The 21,774-nt window shown below is 44.7% G+C and overlaps 2 protein-coding genes across 2 annotated transcripts in view; one reads left to right on the plus strand and one right to left on the minus strand.

Annotated features, from left to right (window-relative positions):
- LOC102846001 (phosphatidylinositol transfer protein beta isoform-like) overlaps positions 1-21,774 on the minus strand; it is a 70,504-nt gene that overhangs the window by 17,752 nt on the left and 30,978 nt on the right. The window contains exon 8 of the mRNA XM_006890472.1: positions 2,889-2,966. Within this exon, the coding sequence (XP_006890534.1) occupies positions 2,889-2,966 (78 nt within the window). The remainder of the gene's footprint in view (positions 1-2,888; positions 2,967-21,774) is intronic.
- Positions 12,305-12,908, plus strand: LOC102845591 (ribosome production factor 2 homolog). The gene has a single exon (XM_006890471.1). It carries the CDS (start codon positions 12,306-12,308, stop codon positions 12,906-12,908), a length of 603 nt encoding a protein of 200 aa, XP_006890533.1. The 5' UTR covers position 12,305.

Genomic DNA, 21,774 nt, shown 5'->3' on the forward strand with positions numbered 1-21,774 from the left:
TCTTACACACCACCACCTGGGCCCCCACAGGATCGTCTTACACACCACCTGGGCCCACACAGGGTTATCCTTACTACCACCTGGGCCAGCTGGCCAGAGCAAAGTAGCAGCCTCCCCTTTTTTCCAGCCATGGTTACAATGTATTTCTTCCCTATTCTTGTAGTACTGCAACCCCTGCTTGGCTTTTCCAGGGCAGCAGCCCTCAGTCTCATGATAAGGTGTAACTTACAAGGACAGCCCGAGAGCTCATGTGCTGCAGTCCTGAACACACTAAGTCCACAGTTCTATTTCTCAGTATGTTGTACTATCTGCAGCTGTCATCTTTCATACTTTCTTTTCCTTCACAGCAGTAACGAGATGGTTTAGTTAGTTACTTTCAGTTGCTGAAGGATTTCTGACGCCATGGAAACTCAATGGAATTCGGGTAAGCAGTTGGTACTGTCTGGAGTTGGGCCATGACTCATGGCAAACTTATGTTCAAGGGGATCAAACCACCATGAGGTTTCCACTGGCTCATTTTCAGAAGCAGAGTGCCAGGCCTTTCTTCCTAGTCTTAGCCTGAAGTTCTGTGGAAGCCTATTTTGTGTCATCAGCAACACACAAGCCTCTACTGACAAGAGAGTTTGAGATCACAGGCTGGGTTTCAAATCCAGGTTCCGTGGATGCAAGATAAGAACTCTGTTACTGAACAACTACTCTCCTCAACAGTTAAGTAGTCTCTCCAGTTACAAGATGAGGCATACCTACAATCATGTGGTCAAGATAAAACAGTGTCAGGCAAATGGCATGAAGGTATTAAAATTGGCCAGTATTCTACCAGAAAAATGATAAGCTATCATTTCATACACACAGAAATTCAGGAAACCAGGAAAAAGATGCAAAGTTCTAAAAGCTAAATCTATTCACGAAATTTAAGTCATAAATTGACAATAAAAAAAAAGAGCAATTTCCACTTTAAAGGTAAAATATCATATGCTTGTACTCCAAGCTCCAAAAACGCTGGTTATCAAGAAAAAGTCAGAGAGGCTCAAAGTACTCTGTTACCTATTTGGAGAGATTTGAGCCCAAATATGACATTATCACGTAACACAGCACTAATACACAGCTTACATGTGAAAACCCGACAATATGAAGGAATTTAAGGCTTTATTTAATATGCACCCGGTGATGCTGTGTCAAGTGCTCCACTGGTACCTGAGAGGAGGCCTGCACTTACTAGCCACTCTGTGGGGGAAAGGTGAGGTGGTGGCCAGCTCTGTAAAGATTTACAGCCCTGGAAACCTTACGGGGCAATTCTACTTTATCGTATGGGGTTCCGAGGAATCAGAATCCACTCGACAGCAGTGGATTTCTGGGACTTGATCTCATGGCTTTCTGTTGTTGTAGGGTGCCATCAAGCCATCTGCCACTCACAGTGATCCTGTGTACACAGCTCTGAACCCTGCTCGATCTTAGCCAATCTCACTGTCTCTGACACATCTACCCCATTACCCCAGTCCTCTCCTTGTCAGATATGCTTGGCCGGACCATGGCTACCTCACTGGTGCAAGGAGTCCTTTTATACGTTAAGGCACCCTTTGTGTCAGCCACACCACCTGCCTCCTCTCTACTCTACTTTAGCTTTCAAAAAGCTCATGGTGAATCACCAAGAAGAAAGACATTCATTCTGTCTCAGCTCAAGTAATGAAGTTTAAGGTTAGAAATCTGGAGAAGGGTAGGGAGATTTTCTTAAATCTGTGAGGACTGATTCAGGATTATGCCGGCTGATCAAAGAGACTGCACTTTCTGGGAACGAAGTGAAAAGTCCCTAGTCATGGCCACTCCGCTGGGGGAAATTTGGACTGAACTCTCCCTACAGAACAAACAAGGAAACAAGGCAACTCGAGTCGGCTCTTAAACAATGAAGTCTTCACGGAGCAAGACCGTCCTCCCAGCAGTATGATGTCCACCGGGGACCATACAATGCCCGTTTTTGGGGCTGTTTCAGCACTCTTAACACCTGCACACCTGCAAACAGCCAGCACTAGGACATGGCTCAAAGAAGACCTATAAGTGCTGACTTTAGAAGAAAGAGACTAGAGATCAGGTAAAAACTACGTGGAAAAACCTGCTCTGGGCACGTTCCGGTTTGATGCTCCTCTTACGTCAGCTAAACTCTTACCAACTTAGCATCGGCACATTAGACTCTCATCAATGGGCTGACATTTAATTGAGTGACTATCTTGGAAATGCACTTTCTTTTCTTTTTTTTTTCTTGTGTACCGTTGAATCAGATCCAACTGTCATAGAAGGAGACTGCCACTCCTTCTCCAGTGGAGCATCTGGTGGATTCAAACTGTGTGCCTTTGGGATTGCAGCACAGCTTCTTGCCACTAGGCTACCAGAACACCCTATGCACATTTCTTTAAAAAGGAAACTGTCATCATGCCATTGAGTGTCTTACTTCCGTGAATAATGCAGGGGTGTGTTTATTTTTACTCACAATCGCCTGCCCCCAAAAATCAATTCTCTGGTGCTCTGCTCTGCACAAAGTCATTTCAAATGGCCAGGTACATGGGCTCACGTAAAGAGGAAGTCTCTGTCCACTTAAAACTACAGAGCTTCCTTCCATGTGGAATTGTCTCCAGAGAATGTTACAATCTCAGAAGACTGAACCCAACCATCTCCTTTTGGAATTATCGAAACTGCACAATGCTGGAAGTCGCACAGTCTGGTTAGGTTCTACCTGTTAACGTGGCACAGACTTGCCAGCCAACTGCAATGGGGCCCAAGGTCCACACAGATAAAAACCCATTTTTGTGTTCCAATGCTAATTTTCACCAGCTCTTGACGACTCAGGTCCTATCAAACGTTCTGTTGCCCAGAGTCCGCCTGTCAGCCTCCATTACCTTCCAGTTGGGTCCCAAGGGGCCTCTCTTGGTTTTGACTGACTGGAATAACGCCGGGTCTTCATCAGCTTTATAGTCCTGCAAAAACAAAATACAGTCAGCGGGAGAGAAGATGACCAGAGGAAATGCTTCATCAACCAGACAGCAGCTCTTTGCAAGCTGCCAAGACTCACAAAGAAACAACATGTGAGCTTGCTGTAGAGTTCTGGGTGGGCGGAAGGTACAGAATCAAGTTTACAGTTTGGTTGTGTTAGCTTTGTTGTTGTTGTTACACACTATGGAGTTGACCCTCCAGTGGGTTTTCAGAGGCTGTAAATCACCTGGGAGGAGACTGTCCATCTTCCTCCCGCAGAGCAGCTAGTGGATTAGAAACACGTGCCTCTGGGATGGCAGTGCTGCACCTTCCTCCTCATCCTCCTCCTCTGCTTTACCCTCTTGTTTTAAGCAAAAGAACGATATAATAAGCAGTAATAAAGTTTTGGCCAGCAGGCCACCATGAAATGCACACGATCACATTTTAAGGAATAAAGTGGAGCCACCCCAGGTGACGTGGCACTTGCAGATGGGCAAGGGACACCTGCTCTGGACACTTGTCCTCTGGCAGCACAAGTCGGGAACCCTAATTCTGATAGATCCCAGGGTCTCTGAGGGCTGGGTCTGCAGCACACACTTCTGTTTCTTGACTGTTAGAGTTCTTGGCAGGTTCCACTGAGTCAAGCACGACTCCTAGCGACCCTGTGAACAGAGATCAGAACCCTGTCCTGTCCTGCATCATCCTCACCATCTGATACACTCAAGCCTATTACAGCAGTCTCAGTATTAATCCACCTCATTGAGGGTCTCCCTCTCTTGCTGACCCATTATCTTTCAAAGCATGAAGTTTTCATTATTCCTTTTCAAGGAATAATCTCACCTAGTTATACGTGTAAAGTATACACAAGGAACTCAAAATATTACACAACATGGGTGACCCTGGAGGATGTTATGCTGAGTGAAATATCTCGGTCATAAAAGGACAAATACGGCATAATGACACTGTTATGAAACAGGACTGACATGGGAGTTGGGGGGGGACTAAGAAAAAAAGAGGGGATAAATAATACACACTGCATTGAAACAGACAAGGGAAAGAACTGTTTAAAAGGAATACGATTAGGTATAATCTGCATGACAGTAGTCCAGAATAAGAGCTGCACAGTAAAGTGGACTGGCGGAGGGTGTGTGTGTGTGTGTGTGTGTGTGTGTGTGTGTAATGGGCAACAATGAAATAATTATTTTTTTTTCTCAAAGAGAAAAGTGAACCGGGGTGGGGGGTGGGGTGAGTAGGGAGAAAAATGTGCAACAATGAATGAATGTAAATCCAAGTTTTCTATAAACTTCCATTAAAATTTCAATTAAAATAAATTATTATTATAAAAGATGAAGTGTCACCATCTTTCTTTCTAAATTCTCCTCCAGAGTACTATGGGGTTCTCCCACGGGGTATACAAAGCTTCTGTGGGGCTGAAAGCTGCTGTTCTAGAGATAAGAGCTGTATAGACACACAAAGTCACCAAGATACTTAAGCAAAACTTTCACAATTCAAATACACCGAGAATCAATCAAATCAGACTCAAGTCAGAAAGAGTATGTTACATGTTAATTCTCAAAGAGGAAATATTAAGTAAGGTTTGGAAGCAGGAGTAGTATCCACTTCCTAAACAACCTGCCTCTGGAAACTATGAACTTTGATAAACGTTGATAGTTACAGAGGAGCTTCAGGCCTTTTGTTCAAAGGGTCGCTTTGAGGCATGTTTGACTCGAAAGCAATCAACAACTGCTAAGGAGGCGTGGTTTGTAACAAGCAAGTAAGCAAACAGACAACAAAACACAAGGTGAATGAAAACTCACAGCAGACTTATCGTTCTCCCAAAAATGGCTGGTGCTTCGAATCCGCCAGTGGCCTTGGAAGAAAGATGGGCAAACTCCTCTCATGCCATTTACAACATCATGAAACCCAATGAAGGGTCAGCTATGACCCACTTGATGGCAGTGAGTGAAGCAGCAAAATCTGTGTACTGTAGAGTCAGAACCAAACCACAGCTGACCCTTTGGCGGGTTTTCAGAGCAATTAATCACATGGGAGGAGACTGCCCATCCTTCTCCAGAGGGGCAGCTGGAGGCCTCGAATTGCATGCCTTCGGAATTACAGTGCAGCTTCTCGCCATTAGGCCACCAGAGGTATATACCAGTAAACAAATCTAAAATATGGCCACCATAAAGGAGTTCCCTGAGGGGCTAAATCAGGGTTAGGGTCACTGGCTTAGGAAGTCAGTCTAAGGATGATTAGAGTGAAAATATGAGTGAGGAGATCAGACGGACTCCCTGCTCATCACGACACCCAACCCCGGGCTCCACATCAGGCCACTGACTTCAGGAACTGTCACTATCCATTAGACATCCTGTTGTTGTTAGGTGCTGTCTAGTTGAGTTTGACTCCTAGGGACCTCGTGAAGAACAGATCTGAGCCCTGTCCTAGCCTGTGCCGTCCTCACCACCTCTGACACACTTGAGCCTATTGCTGAGGTCAGTGTGTCAATCCATCTTGCCGGAGGTCTTCCTCTATCCTGCTGAGCCTCCTCCTTCCCAAGCCTGATGTCCTTTTTCCAGGAAGAGATTCTCCTTAGCAACATGTCCAAAGTACGTCAGAAGAAACACTAGTGTCTTTGTAAGTAGTGCAAACAGTTAACAAACGAGTTTGTCTTTGTAAATGATCAGATGAGCTAAGAAAAACAGAAATCAGAGGAACACAGGCAAGCGTCTCTCCACCTCCCACATTGTCCTACAAAGTCCAGGCTCCCATTATTCGTGCCTGCCGTTCTGAACTATAAGCTCGCAGAGTGAGGGAGGCCAATTGGGCCTTAAAGACCAGCCAAGCCCCTCAGTTCATAGGTAGGGAAACTGCAGGCCCTGTGTCTCAGTCCCCTGAGATGTCGAGGTGAGCCTGGCCTGGGCTGGATCTGGTACATCCCACGGGATGAAGGCAAAAGGGCGTCAACAAGTGCCAGGTACACAAAAAACATTCTAGCAACATCAGGAAACACAGGGTGGGGGCACCAACACGGACGTTTCGACAAGGCAAGAGTTTGAGCATGTATTAAACACACACACACACACACACACACACACCTCCCTCTGCCCTTTTCCTCTTGAAGACAAAGCAATCAACATTAAAGATTATCATGCTGAAAATGTAACAAAACCCAATTATTAACAATATCACCTTAACCTTGACAGGTGAAGATAATACATCATGTCAAAACTGAGGCATTTGGGGGCTTTTGAAAATATTGGGCTGAATCGGTAAATGTTTAATCAGTGGAAGTCAAGCAGTTGTTGGGGTGTCTGAAAAGCCTGGAGCAGGCACTGTGGCTTCAACGACCTCAACTGCATATCTCCTGAACAAACACAGAACTGCCCCCCCCCCGACCCCCAAACAATATTTTCTTCTCTTGCTACGATTTGATTTGGGGATAGGGGTGTGGGGAGTATATGGCTTGGTCTTCCTGTCCATATCTGAAAACTTGCCAATTTATACCCATATCACAACGAACAAATATATTCCTTCATGTATGACAGTTTCAGCACGCAGGATGCAACCCCGGCTACCAATTATAGCTGCAAATGAGCAATAGTGTGGAATGAGACAGCCTGCTGGCTTTGTTAGGATTCGGGCTCCTCCGGGATCCCGTGGGGAAAGGGGAGGCTCTGATGAAGAGAAGCCCCTGGCTCATGGTTTATTGTGCTTGCCACCAGCTGTACACTTCTCATCTCATTAGTTTGCTCCCAACACTCTGGGTGAAGACAGCTGGAGCCTACTTGATTCTTCAGCTCCTGGGTATTCTGAAGGCTGAATTGCCTATGCACTTTCTGTAATCCTTAGGAGAAGGTAGGAAAAAAGCAAGGAGGAGGAGGGAAGGAAGGAAGAAAGAAAAAAAAGGCAAAACAAATTCACTGGGCCAAGCAAATGCATTTTTAAAATTGAGTCTCACCCATCATGTTTCAAAAGTAGAAAAATCTTATTGCAAAGGTGTATTGTGTCTAAATTTCTTTTCTGATCAAATTGTAATTATCCGTCTAACGCCCAGAGGGCTGGCTGGGGATGAGAGCTTAGTCAAATCATCATTATTCAAGTTAGGTGTGATGTCCCTGGACAGAACTCGCTCCACCAATAACAGTGGCCAAACAATATGAAAATAACGGGTAGGAGCGTAAGGTGGGTTCGGAGTAGTGTTAATATGACTCTATTTAATTGAAAACTTGTATCAAAGTGAGAGGGAAGGCAAAGTGAAGATGCCCTTTGGAGAACAGATAAAATCCAATAAGGCAAAGAACGGCTTATGGCGCCTCCACACTGGAGCCACAGAACACATTCATTAAGTTCTTATAAATAACCGTTTTCTGTCACCAGAATACAAAAGTTGGGCGACCTCTTGGATGTACATGTTACTCACGATGGAAATTCTCAACAGAAAGGAGACTCATTTTAAAGACAAAGCATTTTAGTTTCACGAATCTATTTCAGCATTGCGGCTGTCCCCAAGTTGTGGTGAAATCTGTGATGAGTGTCACCTAAATGTCCCCGAGGCCAGACTCCCCTAGTGGTTATGAATGGAGAAAGAAGTGGTGGCAGGGCTGCCAGGCCCCACAGGTGAGGAGGAGTGCCAACCACGTCCAAATGGCAACACTGGCAACTGCTGATATCTCAGCAACCTGGTGGCATCGTGGCTAAAGTGCTTGGTTCCAAACAAACCAACAAACTGGTGGCTGGAACCCACCAACCACTCTTGGGGAGAAAGATGTGGGAGGCAGATTCTTAGGCATTAAAAACCCTGGGAAGCTAAAAGGCAGTTCTCGCCTCTCCTGGAGGGATGTGAGAGTTAAAATCAAGCCCACAGGTAGAAGGCTCCTTTTAGGATTGAAAAGTTAGTTTGGGAGAAAGTAAAGAAAAGCAATTTTATAGCACAAACATAAAACCTGAGGTCAGCTGGGCCCTGTTGTACTTTTCACCATCTGTTGTCAAAGCAGAAAAATGATTGATTAGCTATCTATTCAAACAGTGCAAAGATAACCACTAAGTTTAGAGTGTGTGGATATTGGTGTATACCTTAGGAAGGTTTCTGTCCTCTAGCTACACCCTGAAACTGAAGCCTGGGATAAGGAGGTGGTGCTTTTTGCATGCTATCAAGTTGGAACTGGCCCACAGCTGACTCCAGGTTTTCAGAGACAGTATATTGCATGGAAGAGAAAGCCCATCCTTCTCCTGTGGAGCAGTTGGTAGATTCGAACCACATGCCGTTGGGACTGCAGCCCAGCTTCTACCCACTACGCCAACAGAACTCCTAGGCATAGCGGGAGAGGCAGAATGAAATATAAACAGAAATAACCATCCTTTCTTAGCACCTCTTAGTATGGCTGTACTTAAAACAGCAGGGAGTGACTAGATCTTAACATCCATCAAATGAACAACTCAATGGGTAAACACTGAGTCAGCTTCCACATGCAAAACTCGCAATAGTGAGTAACAAAGATAAAAGAAAAATAAAGTTAGTAACTTGTTTAAGAAATTGATTTTGACAGTTATTTTCAAATAACCAGGTTTCTTTTCTGTTTTTTAATTACACCTCCTCAACCTTTCAAGTTCCCATAGTGTAATATTAATGGAGTATCAGTAAATCTCATTAATTCAGACCACACTAACCTAGGAATTTGTAATAATTTAGACCAGGGGCAAGGGCTGAAGTTTATCTTTGCATGATCTATGGGAAAAAAAAAAAAAAAAAAGAAGGAATAAAAAAGAAAAAGATTGGCTACACAAATTAATAGAGTAACAAGATCTCAGGAGGGCTGTTTAAACAGTTCAGAAGTGTTTTAGAGCAATTCAGAGGCATTCATTTGCATATAATTATTATGCTAATTACAAATCATTCTTATCTATTCATTAAAGCAGATTCCCAAAGGGCCACTAATTGTCAATAACTTGTTGGCCTAGTTTCTGTTACTGAACGTACCTCAGAGGAACAAAATTGTGTTAAAAAAATATTCTAAAAAAAGATTTCTAGAATTCAGCCCCCTCATTAATCCTTACTACCTTCCTGCCAACGGATCCTGAAAGGTGAATACACAGTTAAGCAGAGCCGGGGACCTTTCTAATCTTGACCTTCTATGTTGTTGCTGCGGACTGTTGAGTCAGAAGGGACTCAGAGCTGACGCTCCAGCGGGTCTTCTGAAGCTGTTAATTCCACATGCGGAGACCGGCCATCCTTTTCCAGTGGAGCAGCTGGTGGATTCGAGCCATGTTCTTTTGCACTGGCCGTCCAACTCCTTACCACTAAGCCGCCAAAGCCCCCTTGAGCTTCCATTCTGAGCTAGGATGGTAGCCAAGTCAGCAGGCCAAAAGGGACGAGGTGGTGAGGGAGCTCAGAGGCCACCAACACATAGGTGGCTCATCAAGCCTTATCCTTCTCATCCGCATCGTAGCCAGAAATTGCCAACAACGTCCCGAGTAAAATGGCAGATTCCAAATCTTTGGAAGGTTAGAGAGAAATCAAAAGAGCATGAACCCAATGCCTTACAGGGCACTCTAATACCCTACAGCACAGCCAGAGCCGACAGCAATATAGTAGATGGAAATGAGCAGGTGAGGCCAAGGGAAGCAAGGGGGCCACTGGGCATAGAGAGCAAGGGGTGGGCAGGAAGGAAGCCTGGCAGCCCAGGTCTTGGGAGGGGGGAGGGGCGGCTTACTAAGTAAACCTTCACAGGCTGCTATTCAGCCCTCCCGTGATGGGCCCTGGTTTGCATATACTTCTGTTTCACATAAATTACTTGCAATATAATTACTATTGTAATAATTTTTATTATATATTTCTATGATTTCAATGGAGATATTCACACTCCAGAGACCTTGGGATCCAAGTTTTAATACATTTAATAAGTCAACTTTGTTGTTAAGTGTCATCAAGTCATAGGTGACTCATGAACAAAAGACCTCAACACTTGTATAACTTTCGTTTCTCCCCATTCATAGAGTTTCCAGAGACAAACTATTTCAGAAGTGGATGCCACTCCTGCTTCCAAGCTTGTTTAATTGGGGAGCTCCACTAAACACTGTCCACCACAGATAACCATTATCGCATTTGACATGTCAGTGTCCCAGTGTTCAGCTTCACAGTAACCACAAGTTACCTCTGTACAGCCAAGTGGACAGACCATGGCTATACCACTTAGAAAAATGTTTGACAAAAACAATTAAAACTGGCCTGAGGGCCACTTTGTTATTCCCCCCCCAAGCATCATCATATAATCTGTTGGCTGATTGGGTAAAAAAGTTGGGCTGCCAACCCTAAGGATTCTTTGTGGGAGAAAGATGGTCAATGGGGTCTTGTGTGATGAAAAGCCTGCTGGAGGGTCAGCTGTAAGTCAGTTCCAACCCAAGCAAACAACAACATCATAAAAATTGTGTGGTCCTAAACCAGAATATACCTTAAAAAAAAAGTGTTACGGACCCCCAAAACATGTATTTGCAACATAAGCTCTCCGAGTATTAAATAGGAAACAATTTTTGAAAAAAAAAAGGAGTATGACAGCAGGAATAAAACAGGGTAGGCCACATCCACGTCCTTGCTCCCATTTTTTGGTGCACCCTGTGCCAGGCAGCATGTCCTGTCCCCGCTCGGGGGTAAAGGCAGCATCTTCATGCCACAGGCTGGGAAGGTAGAACTGTGGCTTCCTGACTCCTATTCCCCAGAAGGACGGTGGGGACTCGGATCCTGCTGTGACACCAGAGTGGAAATGGGACTGAGACATCATCATCGTCATTCTAAGGCTCATTTCTTGAAGGGCTGGCTCTTTGTTCCTGCAGCCCAGAGAATTTCCTGCTGCTGAAAAGGGGAGGTTTAGGAGGGAATTACTACCGCCAGGCAGTTCTGACTGAGGGCAACACCAAGTGTGCCAGAGTAGAAGGTGTTTCCATGATTGTGACCTTTCAGAAACAGACAGCCAGGCATTTCTTCAAAGGCACTTTGGGATCACTGTCAAATGCCATGCGAATAAACTTCTGTTAGTGATGAGCGCTTAAAAGTTTGCGTCACTCAGGAGCTCCCTTTTAACAGAACGCCTGTCGAAAATATCTACTGGGAGCGGGTTTATTAACTCGGAAAATCAGTCTTTACTTCTTCAAAATCACTTCCTGGTTCTTACCAGATTCTTTCTCTCCCACTCACAAAGCAGAGTGACATGATTTCACACCCACCTCCTCCATCATCCTCCTTTCTGTTTACAAAACAGGAAAGAAATTAGGAGCAAATATTAAGAAAGGGTTCTATACTGAGAAAACAGCTTGGGCCAAACATTTGCCCCAGTGATTTTCAACAGAAAGAAAACACAAATCTTGCTACAATTTAAGGAAGTAAGCAGTACGTCATTTCTCCACAAGGGGGCACTGTCATCTAACAACAAATAGGACGCAAAATCTTTTGGGGTCCCTGGGTGATGCAGACAGGTGACCAGAAAGTAACTGAGTCTTCAAGAAAGCAGAGTAAATTGGGGAATATTTCCATATTCATATTAATAGGGATTGTGCTTACATATGTACTTTGAGATCGAGGGGTGGGGGTTGTCTCTATTAACTTACTCTAATAAAGGGTCTGGGCCCCACAGAATGGAAGGAAGACCCAGATTCACACTATCATCAGCAGAAGAAAGAGTTCCTCTGCTGGGCTAAGTGACTCTTCACACCAGAGGCCAAGTATTTGGCAACTCGCCTCTTTCTTTTGAGCCACAGGGCTGGGCAGCCACGGCCCTGATAAGCAGAGAGCCCTTCTTCAGAAAAAAAGAGGTTAAGAATTTCAACAGATGCTCCTTGAATGCTGGGGACAGAGCAGATACAGTGGTCAGTGCTGGCTACTTTGGGTAACACAGAGGATCAATGAGGTTGACCCGTAAGAAACTCATTTTCCCCCGAGGGCAAAAAACTAACAAACAACAACAACTGCATGTGATCTGGCCTCGTGCAACCTTTCCCAATTAGATCCCATGTTTTAAAATTTTGATAAGGAAAAATGAACTTTACAAAGGAGCACATTTTTTGATTTTTACAATTCTTTAAACAGTGTTGCCTTCTGAAGACTATGAATAAAGCAAATGGTACTGAGATGATGTGCTCAAATAGATAACATCTAGGAGAGTTCCACCCGGACGCGTTCTCTCGTGGTGCACGTGTGTCTGCCAAGCTCTGGTCGCCGGGGACATGGACGCTTTGGACCGGAGTCAGCTTTGTGACTTAGACTAACTGATGATGTTGAAGATTCAGGAACAACCACTAAACTCTTGTTTGCCCTATGACACTGAATAAAATCCTTCTACCATTCTCCAGGTCGTATGTATGACTACCATGTGCTAGATATGATTGAATTGGGTATTGAGAAATTCATCTCTCTCAAAGATATTAAGAACAGCAAATGTCCTGAGGGAACAAAACCTATGTTAATATTTGCTGGTGATGATTTTGATGTAACTGAAGACTATAGAAGACTAAAAAGTCTTCTTATTGATTTCTTCAGAGGTCCCACAGTATCAAATATCCGCCTGGCCGGTTTGGATTATGTTCTGCACTTTACTGCACTGAATGGGAAGATTCATTTTCGAAGCTATAAGTTGCTGTTGAAGAAATCAGGTTGCAGAACACCCAGAATTGAATTGGAAGAGATGGGACCCTCCTTGGATCTGGTCCTGAGGAGAACTCATCTGGCATCAGATGACCTTTATAAGTTATCTATGAAAAAGCCAAAAGCCCTCAAGCAAAAGAAGAGGAAAAATATATCCCAGGATACCTTTGGTACAACTTATGGAAAGATCCACATGCAGAAGCAAGACCTCAGCAAATTACAAACCAGAAAAATGAAAGGATTGAAGAAGAGACCAGCAGAAAGGATAGCAATAGAAAATGAGGAAAATCTATCAAAGAGAATTAAAAAAGATTGATGAAACTTAGCCAATGACTACATTTTACTCTTTTTAAGAGAATTAACGAGCATCAGTTAGTTCAATCTGACTTAATAGATTTTATTGCATATTAAAAAAAAAAAAGATAACATCTAGGAGCTGTTTAGAGAAAAAAACAAAGGAAAGTAAAGATACACACGAGTCTTCCTACACTGTACACTGCACCTGAATTGGAACCAATTCTCAGTTGATCCTCCAGGGGGGTTTCAACTGCACAGGAAGAAATAGTCCATCTTCTTCAGTGGAGCAGCTGATGGATTCAAATCATGCCAGCCTTTAGTTTGGAAGCACAACTCCTTAACCACTCACTAGGCCACCACAGCTCCCTAAGTCCTTTCCAGGAGACAAGAAACAAGTATTGCTTAAGGTGTGACCAAAACTTCTGAGCCTCTAGGATTCAACATTAAATAAACTCAACCAAGGTCTTATCAACATTTCCAAGGCTGAAATTCAGGAAAACTATTCTACAGAAGAGGATTAACTTAAACAATGTGCACTTAAGATACATATATTACAAGTGTTAAACTCTAGTCATTGAAATGCTCAATAATGAAATCTTGTGTTCAAAATCAAAATAGCTACATGCACAAAACAGCAAATCTGCTATACCTATTTCCCAAAGTGACTGGAATGGCTGAAAATTTGGCCCTGGCTTAGCATACTCCTGGCCTCATCTAAAATGGGTCACCATTCTGCAAAAGGATATTTACCAAAACAAATGGATCAGACCCAAAGAATAGATGATCAATGATAGAAGGAACAGGTCAAAAGGGCATAAGTTTTAAAACTATTTCACCTCCTCTGCTGCCATCAATCCTTATCCTGGGATTTCTACAGCTGCTCAAACCCCGAGGAGGAAGCTTGCCATCACATCAGCCAGTTAAAATGCCCAGGGTTATTTGTTTAGTCAAACCTTCAAACCTCCCAGCTCAGGTTAAACTTTGAACTCTGATTTCCCAGCAGTCTAAGGCCAGAAATGGTCACTAGCAGTGGTGAGAAAAAAAACTCTCTGGAGGTCAAATTCCCGAGGTTCAGTTTTTGGTTTTTTTTTTCCCTAAGTACCTTGGAACACCAGTAGCCAGGAAATAAAAAAATGTATTGCCATGGGAAAGTTAGCCAATTTCCTGATTGAAACTAAATTGAACTAAAGCTGTTAGGGACCTCTCCAGGGTACTGAAGAGTAATGGTGCCACTCTGGAGACTAAGGTGTGTCTGATACAGGCTATAGTTTTGCAATCATTTGTTATGCATCAGAGAGTTGGACAATGACTAGGGAGGATAGATGGAGAATTGATGCCTTTGAGCTGTGGTGCTGGAGAAGAGTATTGAATGTACCATGGACTGCCAAGAAAACAAACCTGGAGAGGATTAAACCAGGCTGCTCCTTGGAGGCAAGGATTCTGGGGCTTCGTCTGACATACTCTGGACATGTTGTAAGGAGGGACCGGTCCTTGAAGAGGGACATCATGCTTGGGAGGGTGGAGGGACAGCGCAGGAGGGGAAGGCCCCCTATGAGGTGGATTGATTTAGTGACTGGGGTAATTGGGATGGGTGTGTCAGAGGCAGTGCGACTGGCACAGGATAGAGCAGGTTTTAGGGCTGTTATACAGAGGGTCGCTATGAATTACAAGTGATTCAAGGGCACATAACAATAACAACCACCACCACCACCACCTCCACCCTGCTGGAACAATACCTCAAGAACTCATAAGCAACATTTGTATCTACCAGCAACACTTGTATCCATTAGTCGTACTATTTGTATCCACAAGCAACATTTGTAACAAACTAACTCAAAGTCACTTGGAGACACTTAAAGGATTTCACTGAGTAAGAAAGTTGCACTTTTTAAAAAGTCCACTAGCAACAAGTGAATTTCATCCATCAACAGAAACTTCATGTGACAGAACAGGACTGTCCCATAGGTTTCCAACGTCTTCAATCTTTATGAAAGCAGCTGACCCATCTTTTTCCCCTTGAAGGAGGTGGTGGATTCTTACCAGTTGAGAGGTACAGCCAAGCACAATGACCTCCCACTGAGCTTCGGAAGCTGTAAACCACACTGGAGACTGTCCATCTTTCTCCCTCAGAAATGCTGAAGAGGTTGGGCCTTGGGTTAGCACGGGCACGTCCATACAGGTGAGACCCCCAGAGCTTCCTTCCTATTACACAAGTACAGACTTGCCAGAGAGCCCTGGAGGGGTCAAGCAGAGGAGTTGGGGTCTCCTGGCTGAGAGAGAGACCCCTGGGGGGAAGCTGAATCAAGCAAACGTGCTTGACAAGCCAGGAAACAGGCTGAGCCTAATGACAGAGCAGTGATCTCTCAGCTATGCTGGAGGAACCAACCACCTGTGAGAGTGGCTGAGGAGTTTTACGGCTGGAAAAAGGCAAGGGGGTACACCTGCTTAGGGCCAAAGCCGGGGAGGCAGTCTGGCTGCACAGGGCAGCCACAGCACTCTAAGCCAGCACTGTGAGACAGCACCTGTACTCCCCTCACCTAGACAAGGATGGGAAGCAAAGAAGATACTGGGGGTGAAAATGAGGTGGTAACTACATCAAGGGACGGGTGAGGATAGGGAGCAGAGGAGGAACAGCTGGGATCCAGAGAATTTAACAAAGACAGAAAGAACAGGACCCTTTAAAGTGGTTCTGACTCTAAAATAGTGCTTAAAAACACAACAGGGGTCTGCAGCGAGGGGGAAGGCTCCCAAAGGCTGCGTCTCTGGTGGTTCGAAGCCACCAGTGACTCTGCGGAAGACAGACAGGCTGCTTCCTCCCATTGAGATTTAAAGTCTTGTTATAAAGATGGGGGTGAGGGGACGTCACCAGACATGGATAGGGTTAAGAGCTCTGCACTGACACCCCCATGAAGGACCCTGTCAATCAGAGCACATCCCAAACAACCTTCCTGTGACCCAGACACAGTATGGATCAATCTTCTAATAAGTAGAGAATATGCTCGTGTCTTAAAAACGGGCAACTCTTGGTTGTAAAATAGTCTGGAAAAACCCTTCACTGTAAGGCAAACATCACGCTATGACACACTGGAGCATGGCACGAGAAGGGCTCCACTCCCTCTTTAACCTTGTTGCTGTTGCTGTGTATCATCAAGTTGAAACTGACCCACAGCTGAACCTCCGGCAGGTTTTCAGAGGCAGTTTAATCTCACGGAAGGAAACTGCCCATCCTTCTCTGGAAGAGCAGCTGGAGGTTTTGAACCATGTGCTTTTGGAACTGCAGCACAACTTCTTAACACTAGTCGACAACTTAACGCAGACTCACTCATTCACCCACCCACTGCCATCGGGCTGGTTCTGATTTGTGGTGAGCTTCCAGCGGCCTTCTGAGACTGTAAAGTGTAACCAGAGGAGCCTGTCCCCCTCTGTCCCGAGGAGCAGCTGGGGGATTCGAACTGCCAGTCAGGGCCTTTGGAATAGCAGTGAGACCTGCTGGGAAGCTATGCTCCAGAGTGCCCTTAACAGAGAGTAGATTCACATTTTAAAACTACACTTCTTAATTTTCCCATCAATATTATTTGCTTCTTACTGACTGAACTCTGAAAAAGAGGCGGATACTGAGCTATGTCATTTTTAGATGTGTCAGTCTTTAAAAAGCTATTGCAGTACTTCACCCTTACTTAAAATGAACCAAAAATTACCATCTCCACCCCCTCCCTTGAAAATTCTAAAAGGAAATCACAGAGAATGTTCTAGAGAGGAGGCATGCACTGTGGAGAAAGGCTAAAGAATCCTTTCTTGTTCCATATAAATACCTAAAAATGTGGTTCCAATTTCTCCCCCTCTTCTTTTCTTTTTTAAAAGTGGAACTCATTTTCTTTCAAATTACTTCCAAAAACGAAGGTCCCTCTGATGTTAAGCGTGTGTGTACACTTCGGCTTCTACTTGAAAGAGGCCTCCTCTCCTGGGAAGTGGCTTGTGTATACAAATCAGGGAAAGCTACTTAGACAAAGTGCTGGACATGATTACTAGGGGCCAAATGCAAATTTATACCTTTAAGAAAAAAAGGCAGAAGCAGATGTCAAGTGACTCATTTGTATATATTTCTTTAATGAGCTGGGAGATATGCATGTGCATTTCATCAAGGCGTTTAAAGAATTCCCAACTTCTTCTTGTGGTCATGTATCCACAACTTTAGAAACAAAAGCACACACATACAATCACCTTTTCAGTTTACCTTTGGGCATTTTATGCTGGATAGCCTGATTCATGTTACTATGTGATCTAAGCCAAACAAGCTGGTACCTCACTGAAAGGTTCTTGCTCCTTGGAAAAAGACACTCAGAACTTTCAGAATTGGAGACAGGGTACATAATACTCTTCCAGATGGATTGGTGAAGAAGGAAGTAATTTAAGATTCTGATCATTTAATGCTTAAATGATAAAAACCTCCATTCCTCCAATGTGCTCCCTAACTCCTTTTTTTAACCTGGTTTGCTTACAAAGTTCGTATCCATTGTGTTTCACACTATTCTTCAGTCACATTGTTTCGTACAACCTTTCCCATGCACTATGTTTTATAAAATTAATCCCCATGGGACATTGCCCATCAGGACCCTGTCATTTTGCCTGGATCCTTCCCCTTTACTCCCCCCTCCCTCTACTCACTGAACTATGCTACCCTGGGGTTTCGCCCCTACCTCCCCATTAACTACAAAGAAAGGCCTGAAATTCTCTTGCATCCACCAAATCGTTGCTGGTGTTCACTCCAAGTTGAGTGCATTCTTGTGGGGTCCTGGAAACACACAGCTGGTAGGTAATTATTTGTGCTTCCCTGTCCCCAAAGGACCTAAGGAAGGTGTTTCAGGAGGGGGACCTACTTGCCAGGGACAAGAGTGGGGCTTTGGAGAGGGTCGGGGAGTTCAAAGGTCAGAATGAAAGAGAGGTGTGCTCTACGAGAAGAGTGGGTGTTCAATGACTCTCAGAAGGTCAAACAGACAGGCTCTTACTTCTCAAAGGAAGTCACACCCTGATTAATATTTGAGTGCAATTCCTCTTTCCCCTGGAAGAGGAAATACCGTGCGTATGAATGGATCCAAAGAAACTAGGTAGGGACATATCTGAAGAATCCCAGTTTGAAAGGACGTACAGATTTAAACACTCTATGTGTGCATATATATGTATACATACACTTTATTCAATTCAGAGCTGACCCTCGAATAGGTTTTCAGGCTGTAAATCACATGGGAGGAGAATGCTCACCTTTCTACCTTGGAGAAGCTGGTGGATTCAAACCGCCTGCCTTTGGGGTTACAGTGCAACTCTTTACCTCCAGGCTACCAGAGCTCCCTATATTTATCTCCCCCCCCCACAAGCCCCGCACACAGACATGTATGTATGTGTTTCTGTGACCTGGGATACCCTTGACAGATTTTTATAACAAATCCTTGTTTGACAATGTCACCCTTCAAATATATAAAAATACCAAGTATTGCATTTCACCAAGGGTCAAATTACATCCCTTTTATGCGCGGAGAAGTACAGTTCATAAGCATGAACATAAAAACAGCAAGTCTACAGCAAGCAGGGTATACAAGCCATCTGACACCAGGAATCCAGCAAAGGAGCCTTAAAAATAATCAAGAGTCACTCTGAATTTAAGTGATTGGTCTTTGTACTAAGTCCACCTGCAGTGATGGAAAACTACCACCAGAGGGAGTGAAAGAATTCAAGTTGCACTTCTGAAAGCTTAACTCAAAATTACCAAGGTTAACTGCTTATTTTAAAGGAATTGATATGCCAAGAGAAATGAAGCCACTAAGTTGTTAAAAAAAAAAAGGAATTCAGGGACTATCATTAAAAACAGAAAGGAAATCACTGAATTAAATACCGGTTTGATCACCCCTCCACACCACACCTTTGTTGTAACAGCTGGGCGCCACTGAGCAGAAGGCAATCCATAGTGACCCCAAGAAGAGATCTGAACTCTGTCCTATCCTGTGTTATCTTTATACTTCCTGACACACAGGAACCCACTGCAGCAGTGTGTCAATCCACCTGGTTGACGGTCTTCCCCTCCTTCGCCGACCCTCCACCCTTCCCAGCGTCATGTCCCTCTCCAAGGAACAGCTCCTCCTAGCAACATGCCTGAAGCAGGCGAGGCAAAGTTTTATCCTCTTGGCCTCCAAAGAGCACTCCGGCTGCACACCTTTAGGTCTCCCTATTTAAAACTATCTTTCAGCTTATTCAGTGAGTAAGTTCCCAATAGTAGTGTCACTTCAGATCCTGATGAGCAAAGTTCATGTCCTAAAACTGACTGCAAGTAAGGCAGGCACAAGGCCTAAAATTACCTCAAGTCACCAAATAGAAATCAAAACTCCTGCCATCAAGTTGATGCCAAGTCTCGGTACATATACACGTACTACAATATTAGCTTCCAACCAGTTTCTGACTGAAGAAACATTTCATCTTCAGACTATTCGGTCTTGGGCTGACACACTGGGTATTTCTCAGTGACAAGTCCCTAGAATCAGGTCCTAGAAGTGGCAATTTTCTCGAGTCAAACTCAAATCAAGAACTTGTTGCGCCTGAGTCAAAACTGACCCTCGGCAGACTTTGGGAAGCTGTCTCCCGTGGAGCAGCTGCTGAATGCGAAGCCAGAGGCGCGACCTTAGGGTTAACAGTGCAAGTCCTTCCGGCTAGGTCAACGGAGCTCCGTGTTGGCTTGGAGGGTATGCACATTCTCCGTTCTGATGGGCCAGTGTTACCAATTTATACTCCCACGGACTACGTACGATTCTCAACCTGTACCAACAAAAATTATCAAACTGATTCTAGCCTCCAATGTTGTTGGTAAGTGCCATGAAGCCGACCACGGTTCACAGTGATCCTACGATCAGATCTGAACCCTGCCCTATCCTGTGCCATCCTCATCGTCTCCAACACATACATGCCTATCGTCTCAGTCACTGTGCCCACCCATCTAGAGGGGCTTCCTCCCTTTAGCTAACCCTCCCTCTGCCTTTTCCAGCACGCTGACAACATGCTCAAGGTACATGAGCAGAAGTGTCCCGTCCCTGCCTCTAAGGAGCACTCTGGTTGCACCTACTCCAAGACAGGCTTGTCTGTTCTTTTGGTGGTTCATGACGTATTCAGCACTCAGGCACTCTGTAATTACATTACTTCCTTCCATCACGGTCCTCACCCTTATCTGACAAATATTTATGAAAGTAAACACGCTGCACAAGGGGAAAGGCTGGGACCCTGGAGAACAAGACACCCCAGAGAAATGGCCAGAGCTCCTGATTCTCAGCAAAGTAAGAGACACACACAGAGAGAGGAATTCCAATTTGGATTCTCTCTGGAGGAGTGGAATGCTGACCTAGCCTCTGCTGGGCAGGCAGGATTTGCAGAGGAGGGAAAATCTCCCGGGACAGGAGAAAACAAGGCGTGCGCCATGCCACATTCCTCTTCTGAGGAGGGGAAGTTACATTTTGAGTGGTAGCTTGATGCATGACAATCCCGGGTCCTGGCCTGGAAGGAATCAAGAATCAGAGGAAAGAACTCTGGACCGAGAGAATTCCCAGTTCCAACATGAGCTACATAACCTTGAGTAATACTGTTTTATCTGGACTTCCATTTCCTTGTTTGCAAAAACAGTGAAGTTAACTCTGAAACCAAGCTTTCGGTAGCCACAGAACTGTGTGTGTAAGGTCACACTCACGATGAAGGAGGGTGGGGGAGGAAGCAGGTCAACCCATGTTCCAGCTACTCCATCCTGACAATCCTAATGGCTCCCAGAAACCCGTTGTTGTTGTGAGGTGTCGTTGAGTGACTCATAGCGGCCCTCTGAAGAACAGATGTGAACTCTGTCCTGTCCTGTGCCATGTTTGTCATCTCTGACACCCTCAAGCCCGTTGCTTTACTCACCGTGTCAATCCACTGGCTGAGGGTCTTTCTCTTTTCCCATCTCTCCACTCTCCCAAGCACAATGTCCCTCTACAAGGAATTCATGAAGCGTTCTATATTTTTGACTGGGGATAATCGGGATGGGTGGTCGGAGGCAGTGCGATTGGCACAGGACAGAGCAGGGTTTAGGGCTGTTGTACATAGGGTCGCTATGAGTCGCAAACGACTCGACGGCACATAACAACAACAATCAAGAATGTGAGATGAAGCTTCATCATCTTTGCCTCCAAGCAGCACTCCAGCTGCACTCTCTCCAAGGCTGACTTGTCTGTTCTTTTGGCAATTTATGAGATATCCAGTATTCTCCTCCAACACCACAGTTCAAAGGCAATCAATTCTTTTGTCATCCTTAGTTACTGTCCAGCTCTCAGTGTGCAAAGTGGAGTCTGGATACACAGAGTCCTAGGACCTAAGGACCCTTCAATTCTAGAAAGGCTACCCTGACTCTCTCTCCAGAGCTGGTTAATGCATTTATTCTTTCTTTTCTACTGGGTCTGCCTATGGTTCATTCACTCAACGTGCATTTACTGAGTCTCTGCTGTATGTCAGGCACTGTTCTAGGAGCAGGTAAGAAAGGGGTTAACAGGGCACAGTTTCTTCCCTCTGCGGTTCAAAGGAAATAGAAAAATGTATAAACAGTATGAAAAACAATGTATATGAACTTAGTAAATAAACCAGTATAAAAAAAAAAAAGCAAAACCAAAAGTCCAGTGTGTTCCAGGGGACATATGGGAAGATGGACTGCTCCCCGGCTCCACCCCCACCCCCTCAGCATTCTGGGTGTGGCTCTTTGACACGCCCTTTCCGGACTTGTGTCTGAACAGACCTTGGGGTCTCTCACCTCCTGCAGTACGTACTTCTATGCATGAGTCTCTGGCATTCATTACCATCTTCCCCATCTCACCCAGATGCTCAGCTTC

This window comes from Elephantulus edwardii, unplaced genomic scaffold (genome assembly GCF_000299155.1).
Source record: "Elephantulus edwardii isolate Elephantulus edwardi_28Jun2011 unplaced genomic scaffold, EleEdw1.0 scaffold00089, whole genome shotgun sequence".
Classification (NCBI taxonomy): domain Eukaryota; kingdom Metazoa; phylum Chordata; class Mammalia; order Macroscelidea; family Macroscelididae; genus Elephantulus; species Elephantulus edwardii.